The 23,163-nt window shown below is 46.2% G+C and overlaps 1 protein-coding gene across 1 annotated transcript in view; it reads left to right on the plus strand.

Moving 5' to 3' along the window:
• The first annotated feature begins 5,230 nt into the window (after positions 1-5,230).
• Positions 5,231-23,163, plus strand: part of grin2ba (glutamate receptor, ionotropic, N-methyl D-aspartate 2B, genome duplicate a) — a 46,432-nt gene continuing 28,499 nt past the window's right edge. Inside the window, exons 1-4 of the mRNA XM_028411696.1 lie at positions 5,231-5,362; positions 5,949-6,219; positions 11,580-11,772; positions 22,509-22,623. Of these exons, the coding sequence (XP_028267497.1) occupies positions 5,231-5,362; positions 5,949-6,219; positions 11,580-11,772; positions 22,509-22,623 (711 nt within the window). The remainder of the gene's footprint in view (positions 5,363-5,948; positions 6,220-11,579; positions 11,773-22,508; positions 22,624-23,163) is intronic.

The raw sequence follows: 23,163 nt of genomic DNA on the forward strand, positions 1-23,163 counted from the left end.
AACGGTGTCATAGCTTCTATATGCAGCAGTATCTTTCAAACTTTGCCCATAAGTTCAAGTTAAACCACTGTTTTCTTGGCCTCGTCCACTTTTCCCACACATACTGTTATAAAAGCCTCAGACTTGCATCCACATATTATTTTTTTTTTGACTCACCCTTCCCTCCAGCCACCTGATTTAGTCTCCTTAGCCTAACTCTATGAGACACGCAGAGAAAGAACTATTACCATTCTACAAGGACCAGGGGACAAACAAGAGCAGCAGCAGGAAAGGCATCAGACTGCAGAGGCCCCTCGGTGCGTCGCCTGCTAAACTTAGAGCAGAAATGGGCCAGAGAGAAACAATCTGTGCATTTGTGTGTCTGTGTGTGTGTGTGTCTATGCCTGTGTGTGTGTTAAGTGGCATTAACTTTCATTCAGACGCTGTCTGATTGTGTCAAGATGTGAAACGGAACACCCTCCGCCGCACTGTGCCTCTTGTCCACTTTAATTTGTTCCTTCCACTGTTTTTTTTTCTTCGTCTCTTCATCTTTTAAATACGTGGAAGGGCGCAGCGGCGGCGGTGACGGGGCAGCCACACGGCAATCAAGAGTATGTTCAAGACAAATTTAGTCAAATGCTGTAATGAAGACCTGTGCTTTTTTTTAATTAAGACTCAAAAAGTACTTAAAATAAGGTCACTGTTAATTAGATGATGGTCTGACAAATGGTGCAGGCTAATTAAGCTTGTATGTGTTTGATTAAAGATAAGTAGGCTGCCACGATAAGAAATGTGATGATGAGGCATGAGGGGAGCGATGAAGGTGGGAGAGAGAGAGAGAGAGAGAGACTGGGAGCGAGGGGAGGTTTAATTGAGGTAGAGATAATAAGTGTGTGTGTGTGTGTGTGTGTGGAGCAGAGGGGAGGACTTGTCATCAATCCGTAATGTGGTTACATGTGTTGATGGCGGCTTATCGGAGGTCTTATCTTAAAAGTGTGTGTGTGTGTGTGCATCTGTGTGTGTGTGTCCCTGTATCTGTGTGTGTCCCTGCATCTGTGTGTGTGTGTGTCCCTGCCTCTGTGTGTGTGTCCCTGCCTCTGTGTGTGTGTGCATCTGTGTGTGTGTCCCTGCATCTGTGTGTGTGTGTGTGTGTGTCCTTACCTCTGTGTGTGTGTCCCTACCTCTGTGTGTGTGTGTGTCTGCATCTGTGTGTGTGTGTCCCTACCTCTGTGTGTGTGTGTGTGTCTGCATCTCTGTGTGTGTGTCTGCATCTGTGTGTGTGTGTCTGCATCTGTGTGTGTGTGTGTCCCTACCTCTGTGTGTGTGTGGGTGTGTGTCTGCATCTGTGTGTGTGCCTGCCCACTGTCTTTTTAAAGTCACCATATTTAAGTGAAGGCCAGCTGTTCCCTCTCTCTCTCTCCTCCCGCCTCACCTCCCACTCCTGCTCTCTTTTTTCTATCCCTCCATCTTCTCTGTCTCTCTCTCTCTCTCTCTCTCTGGCTCTCCATCAGGCGGTACAGCAGCAGCAGCAGCAGTCAATAGCAAAACACCCCCCCCCCCCTGCTCAAGTTCAAAGGATCCTTTATAGACAGGATAGAAATATGCATTGCCAAAAACCTCCCAGCAACAGACACCATCATCTGTATCTGGCTCTCTCCACCTTTCTAACGTTGTCTCTGCAGCTCTCTCCCTGTCTGAATATAAACTGACTGCACATATTTCAATAAAAATCAGTGATATTGCTAAACCTGGATACTTCTTATGGGCTAATGAGGACGTAAACCCTGATACTCACACGTTAGCTGTAGTAGTTTGAGTGGATATATGTAATCCACTCTGAGCCATGCTTTCATTATAGAGCTGCACATGGCACTCTTAGAGCTATAGTGTAAGACTTTCACATGGAAGTGAAGGGCTCTCGTGATAAGACCCCTCAGCTGCTACAGGCTAACAAAGTTTTAAATTAGGTGTGTGTGTGGGGACATTCCAGCACTCTCTAAATAAGCGAAGCTAGCAGTAGCATCATATAAAGTTAGCATCTGTGTTGAAACACACAATGAACGTGGCTTGTGTAGCTAAAGAACGGGCCCAGTGTGTGTATTTTATGCCTGCACGTTCATGTTCATGTGTTTTATGATGATGGTACGATGCATGCTTCCTGCTTAGCAGAGCGCCTGCCTGTGTTTTACAGCGTCATTACCAGTGTGTGTGAGTGTGTGTGAGTGCTCATGTGTGTCTACAACAACACCTCAGTGTTAGTCTGTGAGTGCAGTGTCGATTTGTCCTGACGTGTTGTGTGTGTGTGTGAGTGCTTTTGTGCTGTGTGAGGAGATGTCAGTGTTTGTGTTTAAAGCCGTGTGTGTGTGTGTGTGTGTGTGTGCATATTCCACAGCAAGATTGGAAGTGGGTCTATTTCTTTTGCAGTCACTGATGTGCCCCTGTGTGTGTAATTGAAATACCTGAGTTATTGACTCTCCCTCCCCTCCAAGTCAAATAACTGCTGCAGGAGTGTGTGAGTGCACTCATTTGGAGGCTCTGGGGCAGAGCAGGCAGCTCTGGCAGACCATGGCGTACACACACACACAGATACACACTGAAGGCAAAATTAGAGGCACAAACACACACACACATATGTATTCATATACACACACACACACATAGATACGTCTCTGTCACACACACGTTTCTGTCTTCCCCTCTCTGACAGCAGCAGTCCTCTGTGGTTGAACAACTCAGGCTTAGCCTCCTCCTGTGTAAATGGCTGGCTGACTGCCTGACACACACACACACACACACACACACACACACACACACACCTTGGTTTTCGACTGGCTTCCTGCCCCTTTCACCGCTCGCTCGCTCCGTGCAGGATCACAGCCGTCTGCCAGCCGCCTGCCCTCTTCTTCTCCATTCATCCTATTGTCACCACATTGTCCTCTGCCTCCATCCCTCCGGAGGCTTCCAAATCTCCACGCTGCCTTTTTGTACATCTCCATCTTTTTATTCTCTCTCTCTCTCTCTTATCTGCTTGGTTTTATCTCTCCATCTCTCTCTCTCTCTCTCTCCACTAACCATTCATCCTGCTGTATTGTGTTGGTGTAGTGTTGTCTGTGTACAGTAGCCAGCTCTGACGTCAGATCCACAGAGAAGACAGTGACCAGCTCGGAGGAGGACTCACAGCCTCGCTGGCCTCGCCGTCCCCTCTGGGGAATTTTAATACTCTCTAATCGATCACCTCCAGCCAGCAGGGGTGATAATGTGGCCAGACCCGAATTATTGTTGCTGTAAATAAAGAGGGCTTGGTTTTAGTCAACTCACTCCCACCAGTGTGTCCTCCCACCCTCCTCCCTACTTTTGCTCTTCTTCTAGCTTTTCTCAAAGGCTAATGAAAATTCCGCAGACCTCTGGCACTCTGAATGAGCGTGTTGGACAGTACATTAATACTGCTCTTAAGAAGAGAGTGATAGAGAGAGGAAGCCAGAGGAAATGGTGGGGTGCTCTGTGGAGGATAAAGAGGGTGAGGGTGAGGGTGAGGGGGGGAGTGCACGAGTCTGGAAATTCAATTATAACTGTGCCCTGGCAGTAATTCCAGTGGTATTAATGGGACGGCAGAGCGAGAGCAGAGATGGATAGAGATGGATGGAGAACGAGAGAGAAAGAGGCAGAGACGAGATGGAAAGTTGGGCAACAAATGGATTCGAGTTAGCCAAGAGACAAGATGTAACGGCAGTGTGTGCATCATTATTTCACACACACACGATGACGGCGTGTTACATTAGCCTCATTATTCAAATCTTCCTGTCTCACGTTTTGGCTGTTTCTGCCTCCATTGTTGCCCTCGACAACAACAGTCAGTGGATATTTTCAGGTCCTGCGTTGAGGCCCACCTGTGCTCATATCCAAATAGTGCGTGTCCAATGTGGTGTTGTGGACGTGACACGTCAACATGGCAAAGAAAGAACCCGAACCAAAGCCACAGGGAGGAGAAACACACTTAAACAGAAAGCAGCTGTGGGGATCGGCTCACTGTTTGAGCCGCCCTCAAGTGGCCATTTTAGGAACTGCATGACTGTGTGCTGGTTTCATTTTTAGCACTGTCTTGTTTTTTGTGGCTCCTATTAATCATCTCCTCTGACGTGATGATGAAGATTCTCCTGACTCATCCTGGTTTGAAGCGGCACAGCTGGACACAGCAGTAGCCACACACTAAGCTAGCAGCTAGCTCGCTAATTATTATGCCTTCTTGTGGGGAAAAGTAAAAAAAGTGATCATGTGTTTTTAACATCAGTGTTCCATTTTTTTTAAACATCACAGATATCATCACCACTCCTCAGCTTGCCACCTCGTCAGTATCGCCCTGATCTCATTAATGCAGAAACAAGGTGACGGATCAGCCCGTCAGATCCCCGGGGGGGGGGGCAGGTTAGCCTTTGATGCCGAACGAAGCGCAAAGAGAGTCGATCTCACGCCGCCTGCCTGCCCGGCCTGACTGTCAGCTCGTCTCGCTCACATGCAGCCAAAAACAAAAAAACAATTATTCCTCATTCACACAGTTGGAACATGAACACACTACTGTACATTGTGTACACAAGAGTTGGACTCGGAGTGACTCACACACACACACACACGGTAACAAGCTGCAGAACTGCAGAGTCTTGTCTAGACTAGTATTTCTCACCTCCTCCTCCTCTTCTTCTGTCCGGCTCAATATTCCGATTGCACGCTGGTGGCAGGATATCAGTGTGTACGCAGCAGTACAGTCTGACTGTACGTTCTGTATCTCTCATGCAGGCTGGGTGTGTGCCACTTTCACTGTGTATGTAAATACACAGAGTGCACACACAGGCTTCATTGAGGCTCCTTTAATAAAACAAAAACATGAAGATGATCAATGAGATCTAGGACGGCAGCTTCCAGCTCCCAGAATTTGTTCCAGCCACCCCCGTGTACAAACTCATTAAAGGAGTCATAAAGGAAACTAATGAAAATCAAGGCCGGTATCATTACAGGCCCGCCGGTGTCCTCTCGCCTTTCTCCTCTGTGAGCCAGAGAATAAAGGGCGCTAAATTAATGTTCAGACCAATAGTGATACAAAAAAAAACATATCCGCTGTCCTTTAAGTAGTCGCTGTTCTCCTCCTCTGTGTAAAGCCAACTAAATTAAAGCTCGAACCAATATTGTTACATAAGCGCTCACACTCTTTGTTCCTCTGTGTGTGTGTGTGTCTGTCATTTTTCAGGACGACAACTCCATGTTCTTTCAGTTCGGCCCCTCCATCGAGCAGCAGGCTTCAGTCATCCTGAACATAATGGAGGAATACGACTGGTACATCTTCTCCATCGTCACAACATACTACCCAGGTTACCAGGACTTTGTCACCAAGGTAACAGCACATGGCTGACACACACCGAATGTTCCAGCTCTGTACAGTAGCTGGGGAACATTCTGGACACACGAGTCTGTGACATTTCAACAACAACTTTGAAGATGTTTTAAAGGAAAATATGTGAAGAAGCCTTCAGTGGTAAACAGCTCCTTACACTATAGACGAGCAATGTAGCCTCATTGCGGCAGTAGATGTCTTAAATGGGGTAATAAATATGAAACAAGATGGAAAAATGTTTGTTTACAATCTGTTTATACGTAGGTTGTAGTGGCTCCAATCCGTCTGATAGCATTGTTAGCATTGATCCTTAGCCTCCTAAGCAGGCCTAGCTAACAAACACAACACTCATACATGATGCATGACCTGCCTGGATGTCTGGAACAGAGATTGTGTAAAGATGGACGCCATGACAGCTCCCCCTAGTGGCTGGCTGCACCATAGGTCAGAAACCTCCGCCTCCTCCATGTTAGTGGAGTTCGGATATTGCACACCTGGGCCAAGACTTCCTGTTTATATGTAACCAGCTGTTTCATTACTGCCCGAAGTTTAATCACTCTTTGTTTTTTTAATTGGCCTCCTTCAGATTCGTAGCACCATCGAGAACAGCTTTGTGGGCTGGGAACTGGAGGAAGTGCTGCTCCTCGACATGTCTGTCGATGACGGGGATTCAAAGATCCAGAACCAGCTGAAGAAGCTGCAGAGCCCCATCATCGTTCTTTACTGCACAAAGGAAGAGGCCAACACTGTCTTCGAAGTGGCCCACTCTGTGGGCATCACGGGCTACGGATACACGTGGATCGTGCCGTCGCTGGTCGCTGGAGACACCGTCGTGGTGCCTGCGGAGTTCCCCACAGGTAGGAAAAGCGAAGCTGAGTCAAAACCGGGCATTAAGATGAGATCCTGGTTTTTATCTGACTTAATCTCAGTGTGAAGAGATGTTTGCTAAGCTTCTCTGAGTTCCACGACGTTCAGCGTCTGGCTGGTGTTTATCCAGAGAGCAGTCACAGTCACACAGCAGCATCCGCTCAGGTGTTCATGTCTGCACGCTCACAGGGGGTTAAAGGACTGGGTCCTCTTAGGATGGAGTGAATGTGCACCATGCTGTCTGGTAACAAGGGTGACAGTGCAGGTCTGACAGTGTGGTGTATGGTTACCTACAGATACACTGAGACCTTCGTCCTTCCAGCAGCTCGCCTTCTGGTTGGTCCGTTTGTAGAACATTCTTCTAGAAGGCGTTTTGGTGTCTCTGAGTGTCTTTTTGGATGATTTAGCACTTCCTCTGATGATTTGATTGGACTTTCTGTTGTTCTATGTTCACTGTGATTCCAGAGAAGCATGCACCCACAGGAAGAACTTTAGAACCCTTCCAGAGCCTCCTCATGTCTCCTGGGAATTCTTTTTATTTTGGTTACACCTTTTCCCAACGTCATGTGTCTGAGAATGTCTTATTAAAGTGATTATTTGATTGAACAGAAGCTCTTGTAATCAGGCCAACCAGTTATCACAGTCAGTTTGGTTGATTTTTGGATGTTTCCACACAGGCCTGGGTGAAGTTTTATGCTTAAAGAGACACACAAAAATCAATCAACGTTAAACACTTGTAACGATGTGACTACTGTACTGTAGGCCAGTGTTATAATGATCAAACACACAGGCTAAGATGTACTTCCTGGAGCCTTTCATTTTATTTTCACTTTGCTGTTTTGGGTTTTTTTGCTGCTAGACAAACAACAACAACAAAAAACAAACAAACTGACCTTTCCCAATAAGAAGTGAGGGAGCGCTTCTCCCCCGCTCTCCTCCTACAGCATCACCACTGGAGGTCATTCTAACCTTTGAAGGTCAAACATGGAACCAAAGTAACATCTGAGTTGGGGCGCATTAACCACTCAAACTGCTCACACGCAACCTGTCAGCCTCACCTGTCAGACCGCCTCATGTAACACCACGTTCAGCTCTTCGATAAGGGGGGGGGGGGGGGGGGGGGGGGGGGGGGCAGACACTTTTAGAAAGGCCAGCTCGCAGTGGGAATTAAACCTTTCACTCTTACAGAGGGCTGGTGGAACTTTCCAGGACTTCAGGCTGTGTTTGGGGGGCAGGTAGTATATTCACGCTGGACGCATGAGGCTGATAATTTGTTTCTGTTTGGCTCGTTGAGTTACGGCGAGGGGCAGATATTACAGCGCCGCCTGTCCTCAGCAGTTTCTGGGAAATGGGACCTGAGAGCGCTCAGGTACCGTAACTCAAACTTCTCACCTCTGTTCGGTTTATTGGCAGCGATGGTTGATTTACTGTCGAAGGGAATTCGAGTGTGTGTGTGTGTGTGTGTTCTGTAAACTATGTTTTGTGTGGAATAGATGGGTGCATTTGTCTGTGAAATGTGCGATTGGTTCAGGGTTTAATTTGCATGAGGAAATAGTGGGTGAATGTAATCAAAGTGTGTGTGTGTGTGTGTGTGTGTGTGTTTACTCATTGGCTAAAACTGTGGTTGTGTTTTGTCTATTTCCAAATGAGGGTTCCAGTCTATAAAGCTTGATGTATGACCCTATCAGTTATGTAAATCACAGCCAGCTTCCTCTTGATTGATGTTGCCACGGAGATAATCGCGTCCTGCTCGCGGACGATTACAAAGCGGCGCCGGTGAAGTGGCTGCGTTGATGGACACACACGGACAGTTAACACTAAATTATCATGGCATGAATCATGCGTATGTAATGATGAATGGTAAGCTGAATGTCAGCCTCTCATTGTATGTGAGACGAGCGGAGAATGAGGCGTAATGACGGAGGACGGACTTTCACCATGAGCCTCTAATGTTGGACCTTTAAGGCTCCAGAAACACACACACATGTGCAACAACAAGCTTTTCTGCTGTTTTTACGCCATTTTCTCAAATATCAACCTCTTTAGAATATTTTACATGCATTTATTCTCAAGACAATAGGGGGCGCTGAACATTTAAATCAGTGACTACTAACTAAAGACAGACGTGTTGTTGATCATCTTGGTAGCGCCTGAATGCTGTCAGCCATTTTAACATGGAGATCTCTGGGGATTGATTCACGTTTTGAGCCAGCCTCCTAGTGATAATCAGTGGAACTGCACTTTCTGACGTTACATAGCTAGCAGAAATATTTTTTACGGAGCGGCCCTCTGATGACATGGTCAAAAAATAAATAAATTGTGGCCACGAATTAGCGTTGTTATTATTAGTTGTTGTAGTAGTATTAGAACTCATGGACAGGGGCGCACGGGAGCAGGGTGCCCAGCCAGGACGCACCCTGCACGGGCAGCAGGGAGCACTGAGCGTCCCTCTCCCTGTGCATCTTCTCTAGGGTCAAAGGTAGAGCCGATGGACAGGAAGAGGGACGCTCATTGCTCCCTGCTCCCTGCTGCCCGGGGTGGTTACCCTACTCCCCTGCGCTCTTTGAGCTCCCCAGTGCTCCAGCACATTCCCCAGAGAGGGACGCTTATTGCTCCCTGCTGCCCGGGGTGGGTGCATCCTGGCCAGGCAGCCTCCTCCCATGCGCCCCTGTCCATGAATTCTAATACTACTACTACAACTAATAATAACACCACTAATTTATGTATTTTTTGACCATGTCATCAGAGGGGCTCCGTAATATTTAGCATTTCAGAAGCTAGTTAGCCAGGATATGTGTGAGCTAGTTTTCTACTGACTGGTTTGGCTGAAAGTATAATTTCAGTGATGGCTTGTAATAAATATAATTCAGTTAGTTTGTGATAACGTGGTGACTTTTAGCCTCCTCTCATGTGACACAGACCCAGGAAGTGGCCGCTCAGGAGAGCGTCTCTTGTTTCCTCCACATGAAGCCTGTGCAGGCAGTGAAGCACGGAGCCTCCTGAACCGAGCGCAGTAACACCGTGACTGACTGACGCTGCGCCGGATGTGTGCGCCGCCGCGGCGGTTCAGGGTTCAGCAGAAGGTGCACGCTAGCTGTGGGGTTAATTTGCTTATGAGGCACAGATAATAATTTGCACCATGTGTGATGAAGAGGCGCCAGATTCTCCTGGGTAATAGCACTGATGCCTTCCTTAAGTAGCGCTCTGGGGAACCGACCCTCCTCCCACTCTGCTCCTGCTTCTGTTGCCTTCACTTCTTTGTTTTGTTTTTCTTTCTTACTATTTAAGCCTCCTCTGAAAATTTTCCCCCTGCTCCCCTCAGCTCTCCTCTGTGTTCCTCCTCTTCCTCTTTCCTCACACTAACGGCCTTTCTGTTCTCTTTGTGCCGCACAGACTGTGAGAACGTAACCACACAATCTGACATCACTGCTTATAATCCGCTGTTTCCAAAAATATCTGCTGTTACGCTCTCCAATCAGTTTGCTCACTGCTGATTCTCTGAGTATTGACAGCGATGTTCTCTGTGACACAGACAGAAAGAGCATTTTTCTGGCCACTAAAGTTAGCAGCTGCTACGATGCTGCTGCCAGTTGACATGTCTGTATTGTGACATTTGAACATGTCCGGAGAGAGGTATGAATACATGTACAGCAGCGAGATGTAGAACACACACACACACACACGTGTCTTCTTTGAATCGCTCCCATAAAATAATAAATGTGAAGTGTGTAAAAAGGAACAAGCGATGGGAGCAAGTGAGTGCAGAGAAAAAGTGTCAACAGTGTGTGACATTAGATGTGGTCCTGGAGGGCCGGAGCTGTCAGCGCTCAGGCCCCGCGAGGAGGGCAGGTTGCCAGGCTGCCTGTCTATTTCTGCCCACTGACATGGTAGTGGACCGGCTGACATGTGGTCATACACTGTCAGATAGATACAGGCCAACTGATGGACGGACGGCGAGAAGGACAGATTAAATGGCCGACAGAGAGACGGATAAATTGACTTGAAAGCTGGACATTCTTTCGCTGAGCGCCTCGTGTGACCCCACCCCCCCCTCCGGACCCCCGAGGCATCTAATTGGTCCCCAGCAGACACATCAACTGTCATCAAAGTCATAAATAGTTTGTTCGATCATTGTTTCTCATTCATTCTTTTTGCCTTGAAGCCGTCCTGCCCTGCCCACAGCACATTCTTTAGTGGAAATGAATCCAGAACAATTAAACTTCACATTGTGCTTCACTACATTCAGTCATTAGCGAGCAGCTGCTCATTTCCTGTGTAGTTCTAGGGATTTGTTGATTGTTGAACGCTGTTAAACATTTAAAATTCTTCAAATCTGATCCAATATAATCATAAAACATATAATATTACACAAACTATAAGCTAAACTACTTGGCTTAAGTGTGAGTGAGTCCAAAATAAACACAGAAGACTTCGGACTGTTAGCGCTCGCATGATAGAAGCCTGACGGCGGCGACCATGAGAAGCCAATGATTGGTCATTAAAAGCAGATAAACAGTGTGTGCCTGGCTTAGCGCTGGCCAGCCTGCGCTGCATGTCATCAGTTAATGGTGACTATTTGTCATGACTTAATCATTTCAAGATTGAATATCATAATGGATTACGTTGTCAATAACAGCAGTTTAATATGTGCGGAGCTCATTATCAAAATGTCAGCTGTGTTTGCATAATAACCTAATTTAGCCCGCGGATCAAACCTCCTCGTCACCCTTTGTGTTTATTTTGGATTAATAATGTATACGTTTAAAATGCATTGATAAAGGACATTGAGTGCAGTGTCTGATGGCGTCCCCGGTGAGTTTCCTGCGTTGTCCTCAGGCTCCACAGATTTGCAAGCAGAGAAGGACACGGTGGAGAAACTACAGGCATCCTGGCAAACTGCTGAATGGGCTGACGGAGCGGCTGGAAGGGCATCGAGATAGAGAGAGTGTGTGTGTGTGTGTGTGTGTGAGGAGAGAGACCTACAAATAAACGTTCATAAACATTTGACAGATTGTCAAAAGTGAGCAGGACTCAGGCGGACAGAAGGACAGATAAACAGACGTACTGACGGAACAAAGGCCAGCAAACAGAGACAGACAGATGGACAAACACAGCAAGGTGACAGACACGTAGTCAGGCAGGATGGGGAGTACTGTTCATCTGCTCTCAGTCATCACATAGTGTGTGCTGGATTGGACTCTGTTCAAAACATGTACACCTCACACACGCTGGTGGAATCTGTGAGTCTCCCCGCTTCTCTTTCCTCCATCTGTCTCTGATCACTCTCTGATTCGTGCATCCTTCACCTCCTCTGAGCCTCGTCTCTTCTCTGCTTCTCTGCTCCATCCAGGCCTGCTCTCCGTGTCCTACGACGAGTGGGACTACGGCCTCGAGGCCCGCGTTCGTGATGGCGTGGCGATCATCACCATGGCGACCTCCACCATGATGATGGACCGCGGGCCTCACACCCTTTTGAAGTCTGAGTGCCACGGAGCTCCCGATAAGAAGACCCCCATCTCAGGCAACCCCAACGAAGTGCTCAGGTGAGTCAAGTGTTCTGACAGCTGCACCTTACATGCTCTCTGGCCATGCTAAACCTTAAAGGGCGTCCTCGCCATGACGACACATCCTCACCGGCAAGACAAACTCTGCCATCAGCTCAGCTAGCCACAGTAGCATAAGGGGCCAGGCAATTGCTAACTGTCCTTGCTAATGCTAATTAACCAACGGGAAACTTTTGTGTGTTTATCAAGACATGGTGTTTCTGTTGCTTACCAGCAACCAGCAGCTGATACTGATGCTGCTTCCTTCAAAGGACACGTTTGTAGACCGATTGCGTCACTGCGGCGTGACGAGCGTGTCCTATTGGAAGGCTCCTTAAACTGTGGCTGACAAAGTGCTGGAAGCTGCTGGTTGCTTTCACAGCAGACTCCACAAACTGGACTTTATCAGCTGTAGAGTAAAGTCTTGAATGTAAATATGAGCTGCAGGTTGCTAGGCTACAGGAGCAGCTCGCCGGCGATAAACAGGAAATCTTGTCACAATATCTGACTGAATTTTTAGTGCAAAATGAGTCGAATGCCCCTTTAACATGACTGAAGGACTACCAGAGAGTTCTCTGGGGACTGGTTCTGTCCACAGTATTGGAATAAAGCATTTTGAGTCTTTAATCGTTAGTTTTCATACAACACTGAAATTGCAAACACACTTTGAACAACAGCAACAAAAAAAATCAATGCTTAAAAATACATGAGAGCAGGTGGTTGTGTTGTTGTAAGCGGTGCCAGTGATTACACTGAAGTCTGATTACACCAACAGAAGAGAAGCCTCACTCTGCCCTGCAGCAGTTCAGCGCGTGAACTCCGGCTCAGTGTACAGTGTAGAGGCCGTGTCTCTCAGCAGCGCTCTCGTTTGTTTAAAGCCTTTTATTTACAATTACACTAATGTGTCCGAATTAATGTGACGATGATTTATGGCTGTTAAAGAGCTGCACGCAGCAGCTTCTAATGCGCACAGGTTCAGAGATGAGCACCATCATGGCTGCAGCAGATGCTGGCACACACACACACCTTCATCCTCAGCACACTATGATCACCCCCCCCCCCACACACACACGTAATAATACCCTACACTACACACACACATGCACATAAACACCCCCTTCCTCAGGAAGAGCAGCCCCGCCCCCTCAGCTGTCCATCTCAACAGCACGCCTTTTGAACTGCTCGTGAAGCGGAGCGTTCGGTGGCGCTTTGCTCTGCGCTGCTGTCTAATTGGTCCCAATGGCGTTTCAGTCGCCGAACACTATCCCCAGTCGCGCCGTGCTCCAGAGCTCGGTGCAGCATTACATTCGGGGGCGGTTTCAACCCTCCGCCGCTCTGCGTGTCTGCAGGAGCCGGACGTGTCGGGCTCTGTGTGTTTTTATCACGCTAAAGAGGGACAGCCTGTCGGGGGAAGGCCGCGCTCGGCCTCCTCCTCTGCTGCTGCACTTCCTCCACACACGCTCACCTTCCTGGGTTGTTTATGAGAGATCTTTTTCCTTTTTTTTGGTTTTCGCTCGCGGCCTGAGCTTAACTGCATCCTGCACTGAGGCGCCCGGGCTTTGTTGTGTGTTCCAGTGTGCGTTTTAGATGTCATTTCAGCCCTGTGTCTGTGGCTTTCTGAAGCTTTGCATTTGTCTCACTGCTGCTCTCTGCTTTAAGATAACAGCTGAGTGTATGGCAGCTGCTGCTGTCCCAGAATACAGTTCCCCTGTTGTGTTCTGGTGTGCCTGACTCTGGTCTGCTATGCCCCGCTTTGTTCTTCTCCAGTCTCCTCCTGGAAACTCTGCCTCTGTCCTCTCCTGCCCTGCAGTCTTTGTGTTCTGCTTTTACACATCTGCTCTGCTCCGCTCCACTTTATTCTCTTCTGTGGAGAGTGGTTTTATCTTCTCACACCTCCTCTCCTCTGCTGATTTTCCTCTCCTCTCCACTGTTCTGCTCCACCCCAGCCATTGTGTGCACTCCAGACCTGCAGTTCTATAATCAACTTAGCTGTGTCGTTGATTAGATCAGTTGCGAGCGCTGCTAAGATCCTTCGCCCCTCGCTGCCTTAACTAAATTTGTTCAGCGATAACCTTTGTCTTCAAGTGTTCAATCAAGAGATTAGCATTTGGCCTGCAGTCTATATAGTAAACACTGAATGAAAGGCTGGTCGCCTGGCTCGCTGGGCAGGAGGGCATCCATCCAGCCAGACCGTATGACGAAGTGCTGCGGTTTTGATAACTTTTGGTCCCTAACCCCTTAAGGGCAAGGTCACCAATTTTCAGCCATATCAGGCAATTTCCCAAGGAAGAGTTCACAAAAGTGCGGGGAGTGCAAATTGGAACATGGCGTGTTTTTTTTCAAAATGGCGGACTACCTGTACGTCGTGGAATTTTCGTCCAAGAGGCTTTTTTTCTTACAGTCATAAATACATCAGTGTACCGGGTGTCAAGTCTGTAGCAGTTGCGGTGAATATTTTCACACTTTAGGGGGCGCTGCAGAGCTATGCGGCCACGGCCGCCAATGGCGGCCGTGAGCCTCCAGTGGCCACTCAAGGTTGTTTTTAATGATATAACCTGAGTGTTTGCACTACAATGATGGTTCTTGTTCCTATCGATGATGTTCACTCTTTGAAGTTCATTGTTAAGATTTCTTAATTCTGGATTAATATAAACTCCCTTATTGCACTATTCATTGAGATCATTATAAACAGATTTCGGTTTTTCAATCGACCACAGTTTAAAGCGTCAGTTAATGGGATCAGGCAGATTATGCTCGGGTAGGGTCAGGCCAGATTTTTTAGGATTGATCCAAGCAATAGATCTTTCATGTTAGCACATACGGAGCCGAGAAACCTTCTTTCATGTAGCTGCCGTCATGACCAGCTCGGACTTGCCCTTTTTAATTCCTTTACACTTAAATCGGAGGTGAATGGTGCTGTAATGACGACCATGCTGGTGTCAGTGTCAACACACTGTGATTCCTGGCAGATGCTAGTCATCTATTTTTAAGTCTGGCTGTTATTATCAATGCAACAATGCAGAGTTTTTGTCGCAGCTTCGGGATGCTGCTTCTGTGTTCCCTGGATCACAAACATGTAAATATGTAAAGCGCTTCTAGTTGAGATTTCAGCCGACTCTTGAATGAGGAAGAATGGCTGCACGGTCACGGTCATCCACTTGACTTTATAAGCCATACATTAGCATTTCCTCATTCAGCCCTTAGTGCCTCATAGACGACCACTAGAGAAGGACACGTCAGTCCACTAAGTAAATTAAGTCCACGGTCGCCAGCACTGTGACATTCCAGCTAATGCTACAGTGTGAGCCTGACAAACGCAGATAGCAGAAAGAAAGAGGAAGAAGCGCGGAGAACGAGGGAGGGATGGAAAAAGAGAAACAGAGAAACAGAGTGGCGAGCAGCAACACACAGCAGTGCGAGAATCATGAGTTTGACAACGGCCGCCCTGACCTTGCCAGGCGTGGACAGGTTCCAGATGAGCTTCAAGTTGGAAAGGTGTCAAGTGCTTTTAAGCTCTGTGGACATTTCTGAACTTCTGTCGCCTCAGTAAGGCTTTCAATAGAGTATATATGTGTGTGTGTGTGTGGGTGCAGAGTGCTCTGAAACAGTGTTTTGACCCTGTTGAGCTGAGGGATGAGTGTGTGCCAGCTCAGTGGACTGTGTGTGTGTGTGTGTGTGTGTGTCAGGTACCTGTTTGTGATGAGGCTTGATTGGAAGTAGGTCACGAAGGCTCCTGCTTCTCTCCATCTTTATTAGAGCGTCTCTCCTTCTTTCTCCTCCTTCATCTTTTCATCTGTCACCAAAACTGTTTCTCTGCTTCTCATACAAAACATATAAAAAAACAAAAGCTATTATTCTACACATCTGAGTCGGTGTAGGCTGCACAGATCGGGTGGAGGCTGACTCATCATCTACACAGTATAGAGGAGGGAATAAGAGATGGCGACTTTGTATGGCTGATGTCCTTTTTCCCTGCTAACATGTGGATAACTCCAATAGCAGATGTGTGTGAACCAAGCGGCTCAGATTTGAAACCCATGCGGAAGTGTCAACACTTGTAGTTCACGCTGCAGCCACTAGGGGCTGGCTCCAAAAGCGAGTCATTTCCCATAGACTCCCATAGTAAAATGGCCGACTTCACAGCAGAAATGAACATGTGTACAGCCTGGTACAAAAAAACACTCTGGTCTCAAATGATAGGTTCTCTTCTAGTGTCAATTGTGTGGGGGAATTTTTTTACAACTCACTCCTTTTATTTGTATTCGGACTTAAAATTCCGGATAATTGTCGGCGTTGCCGATTTGAGTGACAGACAGTTGACGTATCACAGCGCAAGTTTCCTGCTTCCACGATCGCCCGCCCCCCTAAACTCCGCTCGTGCTCCCCCTCTTTGTCCATATTTGGAGTTTTGGCGGACCTGACGCTGCCAACATGGCGGCGGTCAGAGCTTCCCGGAGCCTCACACCGAGCCTCAGAACGGCTCTTCAGAAACAAACGGGTGACGTCACGGAAGCTCTGTCCATAGTTTTTGTCACACTGTCAATGGTGTGAATGCAGGGGCCTCCGTAATATGAGCTCGTTCCCCCTGCTCCACAGCTCCTCCCGGATTTCCTTTACATCCACCAACGTGTTAGACGACATTTCTAGGATTCACGAAACAAGTTAGAAACTTGATAACAACCATTTTTCAAACATTATAATCAATGTTTCATTCCAAACATTAAATAAACCGCAGCCACATCTCGGTCATTTCCGCTCTATTAACACGATTTATTACACTGTTTACATGTTTAGTTTGTGTGTCTGAAGATGCATACATGTGCAAACACACACAACCCGCTCACACCTTAAATCTCGTTCACACTGTACACCCTGCACTCAGCAGAGCTACAGTATGTTCGCCTGCCTGAGCCGCACACTGCCATATGGGGCATGTTATCATTCTCCATATAGCTTCCTCCTCTACAAATCCAATAACTACATTGCACCACAGTAATTGCTAAGGAGTGTAATTCATGACTAATTCATGTCAGGGTTAATTTATTAAAACTGACTTATCAATATTTCACATGACTCCTCCATTATTCACAGCAGAACATGCGCTAAACCGTATCTGTGTCAGGCGGAGTTAGCATGGAGTGTGTGTGTGTGTGTGAGTTTTTCCTCATATAAAGTACAAAGAATAGATTCATTAAATTGTCTTTAAAGCTGCAGACGTGTGAGGCGGGTATCGGAGGAGGAAGTTACAGGCGTTAGCCGAGCTGCACATGTCAGACTCCGGTCAGTGTTCAGCAGGTGGAGACAGCTGCTGCCGCTGCTGCTGTTTGAATTTTAATTCACCTTCTGTACAGTACACAGCTGAGCTCCTTCACAGTGTGCCAATGGATTTTAAAGGTCTGGAAAAAAAGAGGACGTTTCAGGTTTATCATAACATGAATCAGACGTCTGTGTCCTCTGAAACAGGACGTGTGTGTGTGTGTGCGTGTTGATCTTTCCATGCATCATGTGTGGTACCAGCAACAGAAAACCTCTCATGTGTAAGACGACAACGTTCAGCGCATGTGTCTGAAAAAGCAAAAAAAAAAAAAAGAACTTGTTTAATTTGTCCGTGCATATTGCAGTAAACATTTCATATGCCAGTTCTGCAGGGCAGCAATGCTGCTTCCCTCGATGTTGTGACACGGTGTTGCCATGGCGATGCATATAGATCAGTGATATTTTTGTGTATTTGTGTACAGCCCACCCTCCGCCCTTTTGATGTGCTGTTATTCTTTATTTTTTTCCTCTTCATAATTCTATTTTCTGACCTCAAACGCTTATTATTAAAAAAATGTTTGTTTCTTTTGAGCCCTCATCACAAAGCAGGGCAGCTTCCTCACACTGAACCTCTTTGTGTGTGAATGTGTGTGAGTGTGTGTGTGTGCCCAGTGATACAGGAAGTAGGTGACAGAATGGAGAAGAGCCTTCCTGTAAACACAGTTGTCACAGCATGATGGGAGAAGAGGGGTTGTAATACCTCCCCTCCTTTTTCTTTGAATTCTACCTCTCTCTCTCTCTCTCTATCTCTCCCTCCCACCCTCTGTGAGATTACCGTTACCGTAGCAACGCGGCACATTGGCTGGGAAATCACAGTGGTTGTGGGCGCCATGGCAACACACATATGCTTGTGTTTCGCTGCATTTTTAGGATGAGAGTTGTAACAATGGCTCGCTCGCTAAAGATTAAAGGGCCCATAGCGTGGAGTCATTTGGTAAATGGCTCATGATTTATGCAGCAGATTCTGTGCACTTTGTGCCAGTGCCAGGGCTGTTAGGCCGGACACATGGGGCCGCGTGAGACTGTGCGGATCTGATGATCATCACAGAAAATATCAATATTTAATACAGGAAATAGAATAAGGAAGCCGGCATCAGAGTAATTGCTGGATTACATAAGTCACTCCATCCTGAAAGTGTCAGAGAGACAGAGAGAGAGAGAGAGAGAGAGAGAGGGGGATCATGTGTTCTGATACTGAACAAAAACGCTGGAACCCATCCAGTCCTCTCACACTCACAGGCACCTTTTCCCATTTTGTTTTCATCCATATACATATATATCAAACATATATGTGGTGAGCTGGGTTTTGAGGCAGAGTGTTGCCATGGAAACAGTCATCGAGAGAGTGAGAGAGCAAAGGGTTAAGAGATCTGTGTGTGTGTGTCTGTGTGTGTTGAATGACAGTAAAGTGAGTTCACCCGACATAAACATTCCTGTTCACACACACACACACACGCACACACACACACACACACACACACACACACACAGGCAGAGTGAGGAGTGTGTGTTGTTTAGCTGAAGGGGAGAGAAATTATTCCACCTGACAGGAGCAATGCTGCTTCCCCTCTCTCTCTCTCTCTCTCTCTCTCACACACACACACACACACAAATCACAACATGGAGATCTGACAAGCTGCCTTGTGACACCAAATACAAACCGCCTGTTCTTTTTTCAGCCCTCCCTAAAGATTTATATAAACGTCCTTCATAGAAAACAATCAGTATTTAAGTCGTTTCACATTAATACTGATATAGACGAGGATTGACAGGTTTATTGTTTGTACTGTTATAAACAAAGTCTTCACCCACCATAGGAGGACTGAGGACTTAAGCCCCTTTTCACACTAGGCAAAAAAACTGTTCTTGCTTTATTTCCATGTCATATAATTGCAATAGTTCTGTGAAGGCTCCAGTTCAGAGTGATGTAAATATGAAAAAAGAAGGAATTTTGTTGTTTCTTACATGCTTCATTATTTATTATATATATTTATTATAAATCATCATATATTGATCCATACAGTGTGTATGTTTCTTACGTGGCCGTAGCCACAAATTTAGAAATACTTAGGTCCAAAAAGTGAACTTGCTATGATCAAATATATTTAACAGTCTGTGTGTGATGATTGTTATCACCCAGCATAACAATTTTACAAAATTATACAAAATGAATTGTACAATACAGCCTGACAGGTGTCATTTTTTATATTAAAATGTGTGTGAAATATGACATATTTAATCATACACTCAACAAAAATATAAACGCAACACTTTTGTTTTTGCTCCCATGTTTCATGAGATGGACTTGAAGATCTAAACTTCATTCCAGATACACAATATTACCATTCCTCTCAAACATTGTTCACAAATCTGTCTAAATGTGTGATAGTGAGCACTTCTGCTTTGCTGAGATAATCCATCCCACCTCACAGGTGTGCCACATCAAGATGCTGATCTGACATCATGATTAGTGCACAGGTGTACCTTAAACCAGTCCCCAACCACCGGTCCCCAAAAACCGGTCCCCAACCACCGGGCCGGGGGACCGGTACCGGTCCGTGGGTCATTTGGTACCGGGCCGCACAGAACGACTGAGCAAAAAAATATATTATTCATTATCTGAGTCTGAAAGCTGTTTCATTTATAAATCGATCAGATTCATCCGCCTGTGCCTTTAAGCACCTGCAGACGCTGGTCTCGGTCACGGGATACGGCCCCAAAATTAAGCCTAAAAGCAGCAAAAATAAATAAAAAACAAACGTCTTTGGAGAGCTTCTTCGGAAAGGGGAAAGACCTAACGAGGGGACAGAAGAAGAGGAGCCTACCCCTTCAAAGAAAAAGAAACCTGCATTTAAAAGACTATATCAGGAGTCCTATTTAAAATACGGATTTATTGCAACAGGTGATTCTCACACAAGTCCGCTCTGAGTGACATGTGGCGAAGCCTTCAAAACTGCTTTGGCACTTAAGACCAAGCACCCTGCATTAAAAGACAAGCCATGGAGTTTTTTGAAAGAAGAAAACGTGAACAAGAAGGACAGAAGCAATAAATGACAGCCAAAACAAAATGACGGAGTGGACTGGACATAAGAAACACGCTTCGGGTGTCATTGTCTCCCATTATCCCCAGATGGGACCGCCTCATTGCTGAGAAAGCTCAAAGGCTCCCACTAATTAAGCATAAGAGTAAGTTGTCATTGTATGCACTTTGTTTTTATTTTATATATTTTTTTCTGTGCCGGTCCGTAAAAATATTGTTTTACATGATACCGGTCCGTGGTGCAAAAAAGGTTGGGGACCGCTGCCTTAAACTGCCCACAATAAAAGGCCACCCTGAAATGTGCAGTTTTGTCTCACAGCAAAATGCCACAGATGCCACAAGCATTGAGGGAGCGTGCAATTGGCATGCTGACAGCAGGAATGTCAACCAGATCTGTTGCTCGTGCATTGAATGTTCATTTCTCCACCATAAGCCGTCTCCAAAGGCGTTTCAGAGAATATGGCAGTACATCCAACCGGCCTCACAACCGCAGACCACGAGTAACCACACCAGCCCAGGACCTCCACATCCAGCAGGTTCACCTCCAAGATCGTCTGAGACCAGCCACTCAGACAGCTGCTGAAACAATTGGTTTGCATAACCAAACAATTTCTGCACAAACTGTCAGAAACCTCATCGGGGTCTTAACCTGACTCCAGATCGTCGCCGTAACAGACTTGAGTGGGCAAATGCTCACATTCGATGGCGTCTAGCACGTTGGAGAGGTGTTCTCTTCACGGATGAATCTCGGTTTACATTGTTCAGGGCAGATGGCAGACAGCGTGTGTGGCGTCGTGTGGGTGAGCGCTTTGCTGATGTCAATGTTGTGGATCGAGTGGCCCATGGTGGTGGTGGGGTCATGGTATGGGCAGGCATCTGTTATGGACGAAGAACACAGGTGCATTTTATTGATGGCATTTTGAATGCACAGAGATACCGTGATGAGATCCTGAGGCCCATTGTTGTGCCATACATCCATGAACATCACCTCATGTTTCAGCAAGATAATGCACGGCCCCATGTTGCAAGGATCTGTACACAATTCTTGGAAGCTGAAAATGTCCCAGTTCTTGCATGGCCAGCATACTCACCGGACATGTCACCCATTGAACATGTTTGGGATGTGCTTGACCGGTGTATACGACAGCGTGCACCAGTTCCCACTAATATCCAGCAACTTCGCACAGCCATTGAAGAGGAGTGGACCAACATTCCACAGGCCACAATAGACAATCTGATAAACTCTATGCGAAGAAGATGTGTTGCACTGCATGAGGCAAATGGTGGTCACACCAGATACTGACTGGTTCTGAGTTCCCAGACCGCCAATAAAGCAGAAACAAAATGCACATTTCAGGGTGGCCTTTTATTGTGGGCAGTTTGAGGTACACCTGTGCACTAATCATGATGTCAGATCAGCATCTTGATGTGGCACACCTGTGAGGTGGGATGGATTATCTCAGCAAAGCAGAAGTGCTCACTATCACACATTTAGACAGATTTGTGAACAATGTTTGAGAGGAATGGTAATATTGTGTATCTGGAATGAAGTTTAGATCTTCAAGTCCATCTCATGAAACATGGGAGCAAAAACAAAAGTGTTGCGTTTATATTTTTGTTGAGTGTATAAGGTCATATTTATGAATATTTCTTTGTGTTTTCTCAAATCTGGATCTTTTTTTGTCCTGTTCAGCTTCCATAAGCACTCATACCATAATACCTGGTGTAGACGTGCACCTAAACTCCTCATGTTGTCTTTCTTGACTAAACTTTTATTAGTGACAAAAGCACTTATTGCTCTGATCATCCACACATCAGCGATCAGGAAGACTAGACCTCAGTCCACAACAGAAACACCGATCTTCCAGTTTCATACTTTAAAATGTCAAATTGTCGTCACATCTGTAGACCTACATGTTAAAAAAAATCTGAAATAAATGTGTTAGTTTTGATATTTTGGTCGATGTGCTACAGAGCCTGATAAAAAGTTTCCTGAAGTTCCTTTGTCGTCCCGTCAGTGAGGATGGAGCAGGTGACATGGAGCATGCAGGATGGTTGCAGAGATAAAGTGCTGTTATCCGTTTTCCTGACTTAAAACCATCATCTGCTCTTCTGTCTGTTGAAGTGATGACTAATGTATATTCATCTATTTATGGGACATTAGCTGATAGCTGCTTCTTGGCAGAACATTGATTTATGTAACGTCAGTGGATTTGTATCTGAAAAGACAGAAAGTCTGAAAGTTGGAGTCCCTGAACAGGAATGGATGAAGGTGTTTAGAACAACTGAGACATTTTGTGAAATGGCTCGGACAAAAGATATTTCTCAGGCGGTGATAAATGCCTCAATCAGTGTGTTTCTGTGTGTCTCACCTCCACAGGTACCTGATGAATGTGACGTTTGAGGGGCGTAATCTGTCGTTCAGCGAGGACGGATACCAGATGCACCCCAAGCTGGTCATCATTCTGCTCAACAAGGAGAGACAGTGGGACAGGGTGAGACGCCGTGTGTGTGTGTGTGTGGATCTCTTATCATCAGATTTTCACTTTTTAAGCATTTGAAGCTTTAAGCTTTTTAGGCGCTACTCTGATTAGATGTTATCAACTCAGTGAAGGTGCCTTTGAGCCGTACACTGCAGCAGAGTGATGATGCACAAAAGAAGCTCATCACAGCTCATTTTAAAAGTTTGGTAAAGAATTTACAACATTTTATTTGGCAGTTTCTCATTTCGGCTGCTGATAAAATATTACAGCATCTTCCTCATTTTCACATAAGTGTCTCTATCACCTCGCAGAACTGAGGCTTCAGGTTTAGATGCACTATTTAAGGCTGCACAGCCACAATTCAAACTGTTCAGACAAACTTTATAGAAAAAACTTGAGATCCACACATTTAAACATGTTTTTGCTAACAGAACATATGATCATGTTGCCCAGTATCATCTGATCATGGGACTGATAGCTGTGAAAGTCTGTGTTTGGAGGCAGGTTAGAGCTGGTGGGGGGGGGAGCCACGCCTCCCAATCACATTGACGC

Source organism: Parambassis ranga, chromosome 8, assembly GCF_900634625.1.
Source record: "Parambassis ranga chromosome 8, fParRan2.1, whole genome shotgun sequence".
Classification (NCBI taxonomy): domain Eukaryota; kingdom Metazoa; phylum Chordata; class Actinopteri; family Ambassidae; genus Parambassis; species Parambassis ranga.